Here is a 15,120-nt window from a genome sequence, read left to right on the forward strand (position 1 = left end):
CCTACTTTCTTCTCATTGTTTTATATAGTTTCGTAACAATATTAAATTTATAAATTAGTATTTTTCTACTACCTTTTTGTTTTGCCTATTTTTATATTGTATTTAAAAAATACAAAATAAAAAGAAAAAGAAGAAAAGACAAATCAAAATGGGATACTCCCATATATTATGTAGGAGTAACTAATTTCAAACTTCCAACCGGTAACAAAAAAATATGGTCATCGAGTACGTCACGTTATTCATGTTTGCACGTCAACGCATATAATCCCACAAAAAATCCCATAAGATATCTTCTATAAGTTTATATTTATTACTCACTTAAATATTTGCTTGGTTTGGATCCGAGTTTTAGGCGGGGGCGGAGCTGTAGCATCTCAAAGTGTCTAATTAGACACTCTTTATCAGAAAATTACATTGTATATATGTCAAATTTTATATTTAAATGATATATATTTAAAATTGGACACTTTTTGATAAAAGTTGTGTCTTTGATGCAATGATAATGGTTGTCAACTTGAATTAAGAAGTTTTGGGTTCAAATTCCATTTAACACAAATTTTTTTTGTTTTATTTTAACAATCCACACCATTATTTTTGAACACTCTTGATAAACTTTTTGGCTTCGTCACTGATTTTAGGTATAAATTTTATTTTATTTTTGATAATTATAAAAGGAAGAACACTATGAGTTCTTAAAATGATTCTTCAAAATCTGTAGAAAATAATTATCTCCAATTTAGTTTGAAAGGTATTGGGCACACAGTTGTCATGTGACCTAATTTGATAAGTTTTATAAAACCTTCATCAAAATAAAGAAATATAAAGTAGTGGTGCACTTAACCTTTTAGAGTTACGTTGAGGTGTGTCATTCTCCCTTTTCTGAGTGGGTTGATAGGTACTGAAGTCACTTCCATGGTTCAGACTGCTCATGTTTTGATTACTCGAACTTTTACTGCCACTAGTACCAAAATGAATAGGGCTGAGGGGTCTAGCACTTTATTCCGTTCGTTGCTTGGCCCTGTAATGACTGGTACGAAATATGAATTACTATCAAAATAAATACAACATAGCTTAGTTTAACAAATATATTTTTCATGAATTATATATTCAAAGATTGATAGTCAGATAATAATGAATGACTAATTAAATAAAAATGAATGCAATACAATACAATGTTTGTGTATGCAATTAACATACACAAGTAGTTCATCACGGGTGTTCAAGAGCCAAACATACCCATCAAGAACAATTTTTCATTAAGCATTCAACTCTGTTCCCGAAATATTTTTTCATCCACAAGCACAAGTTTCAAGGCATAAAAATGAACTTATAATGAAAATTTATGAAGTACATACAAATGATTTTAATCTATTCCTTAAAGAGAATGAGATTTGTGATAAACATATTGAATATTCCGAGATTCTTAAAAATGGATGTGTTGATAAGTGATAAAAGTTATAGATGAGAACGTGCTCATATATGGTTGGATAAATACCATATATAACTCACTTTTACGAAAGGTTTGAAAGAAATAAAAAAATATATTTTTATATAAACAGTGATTAATCAAATACTTTTAATATATCATAAATATTATAATATATTTTATTATGAACTATTGAAAAAAAATTAATTCTTTAATATAAAAATTGTGTCCATGACCAAAACGAACATGAGCTGGTGATCACACCTTTGTTTAATATATGTAGGTCAATTTTACATATGATATTTATAAATTAGCTTTTCTACGTCTCACATAGACCAATATTATTAAATATATATCTCAATTATTCTTCTTCGTCCCTTTCTAATAGGTCATCAATCACTATTTGACGTTGCTCCACCAACTTTTTTTTTTTTGGCCTATTTTTATGTTGTATTTAAAAAATGAGAAAAAAAAGTATGGAAAAAAAAAAAAAGACAATGCCAAATGGGATAGTGGATACTCCCATATTAGGTAAGAGTAACTAATTTCAAACTTCCAAACGAATTCCATAACAAAATATTAAGGTCATCCACTACGCCATGTTAATCATGTTTGCGAGCACGTCAACTTGAAGATCCTCCCATAGGATTTTTTTTCTAACAAGTTTTAACTTTTAACTCACTTAGACATTTGTCCCGCTCGAATTTGGATCCTAAATATACAAATATAAATTTAAATGAATTGAATTTTATTAACGATATCAGACGTCACAAAGAAAAATTCTAAAAATATCTCCCCATACTTTTCAAATGGAGCCCATCAACCTCAATAAATTATCCTCTATTCCTACAATACTTCCCACATTACAATAATTACAATGTCAAGTCTCTCACTCCTATTGGTTCTCGTCGCCGGCCTTTTCGCTGCTGCACTTGCCGGACCGGCGACTTTCGCCGATGAGAATCCGATCAGGCAAGTAGTAGTTTCCGAAGAGCTGGAGAACGGAATTCTTCAAGTCGTCGGCCAGACTCGCAATGCTCTCTCCTTCGCTCGCTTTGCTATCAGGTTACTAAATTCGAAAATGAGATCGATTTCTCTATCGTTTTGCTTTTATAATTATACTAATATTGTTCTATTTTTGAATGTTTATAAAAGGCATCGGAAAAGGTACGAGTCCGTTGAGGAGATCAAGCAAAGGTTCGAGATATTTTTGGACAATCTGAAGATGATCCGATCGCATAACAGCAAAGGACTATCATACAAACTCGGTGTCAATGGTATACTTTCTTATCTTCAAGTAGGAAAACAAGTTCACACTTGCTAATTAGTTATACCTGTTATTTAAATTATAAAAACTCACTATGAACTACTTATTCATGATGTATAAAAAAAAAAAAACACTTTGTAGAAGTTAAGTTCTTTCTTTATTTTACTTAGTAACTAATCAAGCTAAATGAATAATTCTTAATTGAATTCCTATATTCATCATATATGCTTGGATAAGTGTTTGCAACTTATGATCAATCTACTTGTTCCCTCATTGTTTATCGATTACTTTTATGTTTCATGGCAGAGTTTACCGACCTAACATGGGATGAGTTCCGTAGACACAAGTTGGGGGCATCTCAAAACTGTTCTGCCACTACAAAGGGCAATCTCAAGCTAACTAACGTTGTTCTGCCAGAGACGGTATATCCAATCAGAATGAACTCCGATCCTTTATGGTTATATATTTCTGGAGTTACTCATTAGAGTTAATTAAACTAGTTTGTATGTAATGCTTTATTATTTCCAAGATGGTAGAGTGCACTGAGTTGAATTTTGCTATAATAAAGATAGAAACACTAAACATCCATCCACCGTGTGCTGCGTTAATTAGTGTGTTCAATTGGTTGCAGAAAGATTATTTTTTTGATCCTAACGAACACCAAATTTCCAATTTTGTGATTATAGAAGGACTGGAGGGAAGATGGTATTGTTAGCCCAGTGAAGGCACAGGGCAAGTGCGGATCTTGTTGGACATTCAGGTGAGAATTAGTTAGAATCATGTTGGACTCCTAAAATTGAAATCTAATGGAGCAGGCATATATATGTGGGGTTTTGGCAGCACTACTGGTGCACTAGAGGCAGCATATGCCCAAGCATTTGGGAAGGGAATCTCTCTGTCAGAGCAGCAGCTCGTGGACTGTGCTGGATCTTTTAATAACTTTGGCTGCAATGGGGGGTTGCCATCACAAGCCTTTGAGTACATTAAATACAATGGTGGTCTTGACACTGAAGAAGCATATCCATACACCGGCAAGAATGGCATATGTAAATTCTCACAAGCAAATATTGGTGTCAAAGTCATCAGTTCTGTCAATATTACCCTGGTAATTAAGATCTCTTTAGTTTCCTCAGGATGGAACCAACTTTTTGCCAGTGTTATTCAACCCATTTGTTTAACTTATTGAGCTGCTGCTTTTACCAATTACACATATGGACTCCTGATTAACATGTGTTAGTACAGGGTGCTGAAGATGAACTGAAATATGCAGTTGCATTGGTTAAGCCTGTTAGTGTTGCTTTTGAGGTGGTAAAAGGTTTCAAACAGTATAAGAGCGGAGTTTACACCAGCACTGAATGTGGCGACACTCCCATGGTAAGTCATCTGTCCCGAGTAACCTGAGAAGATGCAATTATCTATTATCACCTAAATAGGCCTATATGGACAATATTACAAACACTGACTGTTTCATTGGCAGGACGTAAACCATGCTGTTCTTGCTGTGGGTTACGGTGTTGAAAATGGCGTTCCCTACTGGCTCATAAAGAACTCATGGGGAGCAGATTGGGGTGAGGATGGATACTTCAAAATGGAGATGGGAAAGAACATGTGTGGTGTTGCAACTTGCGCATCCTACCCAATCGTTGCCTAAGCTTTGGAGTTTTGTGAAAAAATTATGCATAAATCCGTGTTGTCCCAGTTAATGATGCAGCAGCAGCATTCAGGCTCCATTCTCAGATTTATATTCAGAACATGTATGGATCGTTATACATACAAAAATGGTTTAGGCTACTTATATGAAAGAAACAATAAGATCAAAATATTTAGTTCACAGAGATTATTATGCAGGAAAAGTCCCCATGTAATTTATACATTATAAGTAATGAAAGGGAAGAAGAAATTCTTATTGTAAACATTATTAATCCACTGTTGTCCTTAGTTTATGTCTTTTTGTCAAAATTGTTAATGGATTTAATGTCCTGTCCTTAGTTATCCTTTTTTGGTTTCGCAGACAAGGCACAGCTAGAATTTATATAGATTCTACTCCTCATTAGTGGGAATAATACCAACAACAAACAACAATGTACCTAGTGATATCTGGAAAAGATAGAATGTACCTTATCATTACCTCGTGAAGGTAGAGGTTGTTTCCAAAAGATCCTCGGCTCAAATGTAGCTATTCCAAATACAAAGAAGTAAATATAGCACATCACAAGAAAACAATGTAAAGTCTACTAGAAGGGAGCAATAACAACAATAAAATAGTGCAATGATCAAAACACAATAAACAATCTACTAGGATAGATTATCGAAAACAACAATAAATACTTATGGTCTATGGATATCAAAACAAGAACAATAGTAATACAACTAATACATAAACAAACACCAACTATTCTAAGCATTAAGCAAGACAACATTACACTACTTTATAACTTTCTATCCTAGTATGTGTCCTCTACACTTTTCTATCTATGGCCATATCCTCGCTAGTCTGAAGTTGCGTCATATCTTGTCTTATCACCTCTCTCCAATACTTTTCCAGTCTACCCCTGTCTTTCCACGTACCCCCTATAACCAACCTCTCGCACCTCCTCACTGGTGCATCCACACATAATCTCTTCATATGTCCAAACTATCTCAGTCTCACTTCTCTCATTTTGTCACCACAGATGTCACTCCGGCCACCTTATTTCGAATAATACCGACCAATCATTCTCACATTATTCATTTGATTCACCAAAAAAATTGTGTTAAATTAGCTCGAATCATCTCCTACATTTGAAAGACAGATTTCCCTTGTGTTCTACAAACTACATAGCACCATTATAATTTATAAGACACCTAGTACAAACCATCGAAATATTATTATCGTAACTTAAAAGTAAATTTGTTGATTATTAGAACCTATTTTACCTAAATGACATTTTCCGTTAGTTTAACATCTGTTTTATGACTTGCAGAGACGGACGGATACATGGGTCCCTCAAGATCGGAATGCGTTTCGAAGAAAATAAAAAAAAATAGAAGTTGGAAATTCAAGTGCTGCGCAAAAATAGAAGTTGTTTCACGAATTTGATGTGAACTTGTTTAACATCGTAAAGTCCTATTTTGAATAAATTAAACTTGTTTAACGCATTAAGTTGCGGTAAAACTTCTGGTAGATTAAATTTTCTTTCAAATCTATATAAGTTAAGATTTTCGAGACTCCGATATTGAAAGATGTTTTTATAAATAATGTTAATTAGAGTTTGGGTTAAGAAGGGTGTCATAATGGTGAGTTCACGAACACCTATGGAGTTATCATGTGATAACTTATATGGATGGGTATTTAACCGATTTTGTTAAATATGTAATTATTTATCAGTGGCATGTTACGACTAAGGTTGGATAGTGAATATTAGTGATTATCCTGATTAAATTGGCCTGTTATTGATATATCGATATCCCGCACACTAGAAATTATTAAAATTGGCTAACTATAATTTTTGTACATTCTATGTGTGTTTTCACATAATTAATATTCATACTCAAGCATGCCCGTTGAAAATTATTTATAATGGATTGATGGCATTTTGACATGATGGATCAATTGATATGATTGATTTACATTCATGATTTTATGCGGACATTCAAACTTATGCTTGTGGATGAAAAAATATTTCGGGCACAGAGTTGAATGCTTAATGAAAAATTGTTCTTGATGGGTATGTTTGGCTCTTGAACACCCGTGATGAACTACTTGTGTATGTTAATTGCATACACAAACATTGTATTGTATTGCATTCATTTTTATTTAATTTGTCATGCATTATTATCTGACTATCAATCTTTGAATATATAATTCATGAAAAATATATTTGTTAAACTAAGCTATGTTGTATTTATTTTGATAGTAATTCATACTTCGTACCAGTCATTACAGGGCCAAGCAACGAACGGAACAAAGTGCTAGCCCCCTCATCCCTATTCATTTTGGTACTAGTGGCAGTAAAAGTTCGAGTAATCAAAACATGAGCAGTCTGAACCATGGAAGTGACTTCAGTACCTATCAACCCACTCAGAAAAGGGAGTATCTACTGGACAGTCTCTGCATCCACAGAGGGAAGACCTTCTACCCTAGTATGTGTCTTTACCTAAGGCTCAACCTCATCCTCGATCTCAATCTCAACCTTTTCCTCAATAACTGAATCATGGGGTGGGGTAGGATTGCTTCCCTTGGTACTTCCACATTTTGAGCTCCACCCCTGGCGGGTGTTGCCCTTCCTCTGTCCCCGTCCCTTCCCATACCTCTCCCTCTGCCATGCCCTCTAGCTGCGGGCTCTACTGATGGAGCTATCACTTTAGCGCTAGTGCGTCTAGTGTTAACCATATGAGGACAAAAGAACGAAAGATATTAGATACCAATTTGGATCACCATGTACCAATCGAAATCAAGTCATAGCACTAAGGAACGAAGGAAGAGAATTTCCTAAAGTCTTTTAGCCCTTGCAAAAAAGTATAGACGTCTTCGTATCGATCTGTAGGATTCTACTAGACTCGTTTTAGTATGATGAGATCAATGAACCTAGGACTCTGATATCAAGTTTGTCATGACCCAGACCATCGTGAGCGACACCGACACTAAGCAAACCGGCGAGAAAACCAACTAACCCTAAAGCAACCCCAAAACCATTTAAACAACCAAGTCTAATTTATATAAAACAGGGAAAAACAGTCTAGACATAAAAGCAGTAGCGAATCTAAAATTTTAAGGTTGTGAGTGCTCTCTTAGCTACAAGTTGGGCGATAAAATTTTCACTATGAGACTTCAAAATATAAAATGTAAAAGATGAAGAAGTCAAAGGGTGCTCAACAATTAAAAAAAAAGTGTTCAACCCCACTTAGTTACCGATCAAAAAATGTAAGTGCATAAATTTAACACTTCATCAGAAAAAAAGACAATCATATTTGAACATGATGGCAAAAACGTAACAATCCATAAGAAAAACTACAATAAATATTATTTTGAATAAAGGAAAAACGAAAAGTTTATTTTGTATAAACTCTATTTTAGAAGAAATAGCAAAACACAATGAGTGAAAAGGGGAAAAAATCAACCTAGGGAGTAAGGGAGAAAAAAATAAAATAAAAATCTAAGGGATACAGTGATAAATAAGGAGAAAAGGGTTAGTTTTTAAAATTTTAAAAATGTGCGGACTAGGAATCGAACTCAAGTGCATAAATAATAAATAAGATGGAGAGCAGAGTTGATTGGGAATCGAACCCGAATGCAAAAGCCAAGTATGGCCTTAAGCATCCTCAAACAACCACTACGCCAATAAGGCTATTTATCATGTGGGTGCTCGTTGTTTAATTATATATTATTCCTTTTAATTTCTATATAAGTATAGATAGTTCTATACAAGGTTAATGGGTGCTCGAGCACCCGGAAGTGTCTATATGGGTCCGCCCCTGCATAAAAGAATTGAGTTCACATAAACTTAATACAAACGACTAAACAACAAGTGTGGTAAATACCCCCAAAGAACTGAAGATCACCATACCAAAACTTTAAAATAAATCTAAATGGGTATGCAACCAGGGGGGAAACAAAACATACTAAACCAAAAGTTTGTGTCTGACAAAATTTACAAGAAAATATTGAGCTCTGGAAGTCTGAAAGACGAGGCTCACCCTTGGATTCAAATCAGATATCTCTCAATACTTAGGTCTCAGATCAACCGCTAGAAGATTCACTGCACTCTACAAGAAAAGAAACAAGTACAATATCAATACACAAACCACCGTGTACTGGTAGGATCATGCGGTCAGTCCAGCATATGCATATAAATAGTTCATCACTAAATAACAATCACAAGGCAACATATAATATAACAACAAATGAAAATCACAAAACATGAACTAATCTATGCATAACATGTCTCACATGATCAAAATGCAAATACCAATCATGCATAATCACATTACATCACATCATGCATCAACACATAACACAATGAGCAAGATATTGAACCCACAAGTTACAATTACAAGTTTATTTCACATGCTTCCTATCACACATCACACAGTATGACACTACAAGCAATAAACATGCAAATATACATATCCCAGAAGCATATAACCATCACCTACCTCAAATCAAGTCCCTTGAAATTTTTAAATAGCCCGAGCTTTCCCCTTGTGAAGTGCCTTGGCTTGTTCTTGATCTTAAATAAACAATAGTAACAATAATAAATCACAAATGGCCTAATAATTCACCTAGATAACTAACAAATCCCAACCCCGGTCAAAATGTGATCATCTTCCCCAACTTAGGTCTCCTTACCAACATGAATTCATGGTCAAAACTCTTCCCCCAACGTTAACCACCTAGTTTCTAACCCTTAAGAAACAAATTACAAGATTAGGGGGTCAAACTCTTACCTTTACCAGTGAATTTCATGGGAAAACTGATATAGGCTACCCAAAATCGCTCTTCTTTGTTTCAAAAACTTAATTTGCATAAAATAGGAGTTTTGGGTAGTTTTCTACATAAAATCAAGATTCTCTCGCCATATCGACTCCAAGCTTGCTATAATGGTCTGAATGTTGCTATAGCGAGAATCCATCCACTATAGCAAGGTCGAAGGATTTTCTACGGCTCAACATTCAAAAATATTCTATTTTTATAACACAAACTCTTTCTTTGACTTCCTGACTCATACCTTTCATATCAAGGGAGTTCTACTTATCCAAATTTAATTCTGAATGGTCTTATGGATTCCTTAATGTCATGGCTACAAGTATACATCTTTCAAATCTCAAAACAAGATCTCACCTTTCCCCAGATAACCCTAGACCTCATCTAACCCAGATTCAATCTAAGGCTGGCCCAGCCAAAAAAAATTCAAGTTACTATCTAACGTTTTCTGATCCAAATTTTTTCCCTATGGACCTATTTATAACGACCGGGTCAGTTCATTACATATAGTAAAATACACTTTCAATTATAAAAATTTAGTCACATAAATCTCAAATCAACTCAAAATTATTGCTTCTGAAAAATCGAGATCAAGTATGCAATTACACGAAGATTTTGGCCATTAAAAATATCAGATAATATGGGAGTGAAAGTTTACATATTATCATGTAAAAAAATGACAAAACAATTCACAATATTCTCAATCTTAGGTTTATAATCAACATCCATTTTTATATATAATTTGTGTTGATGCAAATAATATAATAAGAATAAATAATTATTACAATATATTCATATACTGTCATTGCATCATTAAGGGACTATCTATTCTAAGAAGGGGGCACACATGATAATTACTTTAGGTCGACATGAATAAAGTGAGTTAATTAAGGATGAATTATGGGCATGTAATTAGTTTGATCTTTTTGGCTAATAAGTGTACATTTCCCTTAAAATAGCTACTTATAAGGTGTTTGTTATTCTTAATGGTGTGATGCCTTCGGAGAAAAATCTTGTAGGCTTAGCCTAAAGTAAATAATATCACATTGTATTAAGAGTGTTCTGTCAGGCCCCGAGACTATTCCTAGACGTGACACAGTGCTTAGAGCCAGAAGTGACCTCAAGTTAACCTCATGGCATGACATGACACTGAAATCGACATAAATCAATATAAACTAGAATATAAACGCGAAAGATCAATCTGAAATTTCTGAATATAGCCCTTAACACAAAGATAGACTAATATCTAAAAGAAATAACATAAGCTCAATCTATATCTAACTGTTTGAGAGCCTCTATTAATATGAGTTGTTAGGACAAAGCCTAACTAACTCCAATTGTCTGAAAACTGAAGTAGCCATAATGAAAGAATGATAAAGGTTGTCTTCAAAGAGTGAGGACTTACCAAGGTACTACTGCAACGCCGATTGGACCTGTACAAACCGTGGGTTGGATACTAAGCGTCATAACCTATGTTATCAAATAATATATGTAGAATGTATGCAGTCAGTACTTTGAATATTCTGAGTATGAGGAATATGCTTAGTAAATAAGATATCTTAACATACTGCATCTGTAAAACATGTTGATGCAATGACTAAGTAAAATAACATGAAGTTGAGATATACTAATATGAAATACATAAGTACAAGGTCATCCAATAACTGAAATTCTAATTGTGGGAGATACTAAAACCGACATAAACCATGTGAGTTAGTATATCAAGTTCAATGTACTCCCCCACACCAAAAAAAAGGGTGTCATATACTTGTCATCATAAGGAACCTGATAATTGACCTAAGATGGATCCACTAGCTATTGTCTATCTAATATAAATCATATGGTGGAACATAGTTCTAGGACTTAGAGATTGATCTTAAAGGTCCACAGACGCTGACTAGAAACCTTCATCCCTAAATTTTGTTAAGTGCTAAGTATACTCTCAATGAAAACATGCATAATTTGGAAATAGTAATATTCTAATAAAATTGAATCATACTAATAAACTGATACATACTGAGTAACTCATAAATCCTGATAACTGAAATCATAGTGAGAGATGTTTTTATCTGAAAGCATCTCATATCATGATATCTGAAAATAATCTTGAGGATATTGTATCTAAAAGCACCTAAATCGTAAAAATCTGATAACATGAGAGAAGCATATGAAATAGCATAATTCTGAATCATGAAAATATTTGCATGCTATAGGTTCATAAAATTATCATTGAAAACATAAAATTATACTTGAAATCAGGGAATTCATGAGTAAAATGTGCAATTAGGGTCTGATCATGAAAAAACTGGTTTATAATGAAAACTCATAAAGATCATAGAAATTTATAACTTGTAGGAGTCATAAACTTGAATTTCTGAAGGAATACCCATTGATGAAATCCCACATATTTGGAATAGAAATCTTGGCTTGATTCTTGAAATGGAAACTTGAAGTTTGGACACATAGGTCTAGCTTTGAGAGAAAACTTAAAGAGAAGAAATCTAATTTGGAGAGCTTATTGAAGAATGAAGAGTTTTGGGATGATAAAATCCCCTAAATTCCACTTAGAATAGATAAAAATGACATAGTATAGAAATTATAAGAATGGGAAAAGACTAAAATAATTCTGACTTAAAACTGACAGTGGTCATTTACGAACGTCTTCCACGGACCGTGTAACACTTTATAGCTGTGAAGATGCCCGTAAAAGTAGAATAAATCTTGAGTTTTGAAAGTCCTTCTATGGATGCTTCTACAGTCTGTGGATCTGTTCATGGGTCGTACAAACGTCCATAGAAGACGACATTTCTGAGTTATGGAGTTTGGGTTTACAGATCGATCCACGGTTTGTAAAAGCCTTCACAATTCGTGAATGTTTACATGAAACTCTCTTCCAACTTTTCCATTTTTTCTAAGCTCTGATTTATGGATCCCCTTCCCGCCCGTAGTTCCTTTCACGGTCCATGGAAAAGTCTGTACAAACCCTTTTTCTGCTATATCTGTTCTTCTGACCTTGTAATGTCTGATTTAGACTTAGGAACTTTTTCAGTATTATAATATTCTTTGACCATTTCTTCTAACAAACTAGTATCAAAGCAATGATTTGACAAACGAGTATGAAGATGGTGCGGTGGAGTCCAACTACGTGACTTTGTCCATATATGAGTTGATTTATAGCTTTTCATCTATAGCTTTGAAATTAGGGTTGGACACAATATGGTATATATATAAAAAAAATTGATGTCGTGATTTTGATATTATGATACTTGATAGGGGTGTCAAAAATGAGCTTAACTATAGGTAATCCACCTAGAATTTTAAGGCTTGGGCTCAATATAATTTTAATTAGGTTCAATTTCAACTCATTCAAGTCTTGACCCGGCCCATTTTAAGAGAATCTTCAATTGAACCCAATTCAATCTCCAATTTCAACCCGTTTTAAGACTTTTTATTTGCATTGATGTAATGGATGTTCTTATATTTAAGATATGAATTACTATCGATTTTATATCTTTTAGGATTTATCTATCCATTTGTAACTTCATTTTTTAAATTGTCTCGAGTTGAAATTCAAATTGTGTTATTAAACTTCAATAACAATTTATTAAAATTATTGAGATTAAGCGGGTCAAATTAAGTGGGTCGAAGTCTAACCGGTTTTAAGCCCATTTGAGCCCAAAGTAAACTTGGGTGTGTCAGGACCCAACCCAATATTTCTATTTTAATCCTTTTTTAATATCTCCAATTTCAACTCAACCCGCCCGTTTGACACCTCTAATATTTGATGTGGTATATGATATATATTTTAGTTTGTTTTTGTATTCGGTACGATATTTGGTACTTGATGCTAATAAAATTTACTCATTCCGTCCCATTTTAGGTGACATTTTTTAAGTAAAAAGATTGAAAAATAAAGAATGTTATAAGTCAAATATCATTTATTTTAAAAATCAAATCAAACTTTGTCTAGCAAAATTACCAATAAGCAGTCCATCTGATGTTTGTCATTTACATGTAATTGTCGTGCTTTCATTGTTGTGATTCTTTTACTGTAGTTTTGTGAAAAATCAGCTTTCACTTCAATGAATGATTGGTTTGAAGTTTAACTATGGGAATGAGAAATCGTATATAACTATTGAATTTAATGAAAGTTTGAAGGTTATCTTATCATTCATTGAATTCACCCTTCTTCAAAGTGTACATAATTGTTGACGATGAAAAATTTGGTTCGATAATTTAAAAAATTAAATATGGCAACAATTATGTATAGTTTTTCTTTTGAATTTTCTATTTTAAAACGATTTGTATATTAAAAAAATTATGTGCCTACGTGACACCTAGCATTTTTTAAAATTACAAATTTAATTTTTTAAAATTGGTAATTTTATTTTTTTGTGGTGCTGACATGTGACACTTTTTGCATCTCATATTATATATAGGTAATTTTTAATTTATTTTTTTAAATTAGTAATTTTATTTTTTTGTAGTGCTGACACGTGACACTTTTTGCATCTCCTATTATATATAAATAGATATATAGTTGATTGTAGTTACTATTTTTTTTTATAATTATTATATCCTAATATAATTTGTGCGCAACTCAACTACTTTTATAAAATATCTATTACCACCTACTAATATAAATGTAGTACTCTTTGTGTAATTTCTAAGTATATGAATTATATATATTTTTTAAATTATAGAAGTTTTATATTTGAATCACATCAAACATTTGATTAGTTTGACTATACTCTAAATTAGAGAAAAGACATAAAGTCATCACTCTAAATTTAATTTTTCTTTACCTCCCACCTCCCATCCACACCCCCACCCCCCATGTCAAGTTGAACGCCTTTTCCCTTTTTTTTCATTTCCTTTTTTTCTACTTCTCCAATCAAATTCTTTATTTCAGTAATTTTATTGTAAAAAAAAAATCAAACTATTCTCTAGACTTTATTGAATTATTGATAACAAAACTAATTATTTTTCTAAGAAAATTTAAAAATTTGAAGGTATCATCAATTATTCTTTTTCATTTAACTTCAAAATTAGAAATGATAATTTTAAAAGAATCAATGAATTCTCCGAAAATTGAAAGAACTTGATTGAAATCGGATAAAAAAAACTATATAATACCTCCTAATCATCTTGAAATCTAATGAGTTTATCATATTGTTCGAAATGTAAGAAAATATTTAGATAAAGTTTTAAAATTAAAAAGAGTAAACCCAATAGAAGTAAAAAAAGGAAGGTGAAGTTGTGGTAAAAATGGTGACATTGAAAGTGAGAAGTTTCAATAGAGATGACAATGAATTTTTGAATAAGAAAGAAGAAAGAAAGAGAAAAAATAATAACGAAAAAAATAAGAAAATATATTTTATAATAAAATACTTGTAAAAATAAAATTATATTAGTTATTTTAGGTTGCTTACTCTCTTTGAGGGTGTGCACACACTCTCTATGTAAGATAGACAAAAAAATAATGTAATAATATCAATTCAAGCTAAGATGTTTTAGTTGGGTAACAGAACCCGCATAGTTAAGATATTTTTTTAAAAATTCGGGAAAAGTTCAGATGTCACATTATGTTGAGTGAGTCATAATTATGGAGTAACATAAATACATATTATCTGTTTATTGACATAACACAAACAAATAAAAATTGAAAAAGAAATGAAGAGGAGAGTGGCAAGCATAGGAAAAGAAGAATGAACATATGATACAGGTGTTCATATTATACATTTTAGATTCATTTTTTTTTTTGTGGGATGAGGCACAATTACCTTCCTAGATTATGACTGAAATCCCAGAAACATACCTTAACTAGACTAAGGTCCTATTACCCTCGAACTTATTTTGTTTTTTATAATTTTGTACACCTTTTATTTTACGTGGCACACTCCGTGACTCCACGTAATTGAGGCGCGTGGGAGATATTTGGATGCCACGTAAGCCAAAAAGGTG

General features: G+C 32.7%; 1 protein-coding gene across 1 annotated transcript; it reads left to right on the top strand.

Moving 5' to 3' along the window:
• Positions 1–2,265: 2,265 nt before the first annotated feature.
• On the top strand, positions 2,266–4,615 carry LOC125876800 (cysteine proteinase 3). The gene is made up of 7 exons (XM_049558058.1): positions 2,266–2,491; positions 2,582–2,703; positions 3,000–3,115; positions 3,380–3,453; positions 3,534–3,798; positions 3,936–4,067; positions 4,171–4,615. The coding sequence occupies exons 1-7, from the start codon at positions 2,304–2,306 to the stop codon at positions 4,342–4,344; spliced, it is 1,071 nt and encodes a 356-aa protein (XP_049414015.1). The 5' UTR covers positions 2,266–2,303; the 3' UTR covers positions 4,345–4,615.
• The last annotated feature ends 10,505 nt before the right edge of the window (positions 4,616–15,120 follow it).

This window comes from Solanum stenotomum, chromosome 9, assembly GCF_019186545.1.
Source record: "Solanum stenotomum isolate F172 chromosome 9, ASM1918654v1, whole genome shotgun sequence".
Classification (NCBI taxonomy): Eukaryota; Viridiplantae; Streptophyta; class Magnoliopsida; order Solanales; family Solanaceae; genus Solanum; species Solanum stenotomum.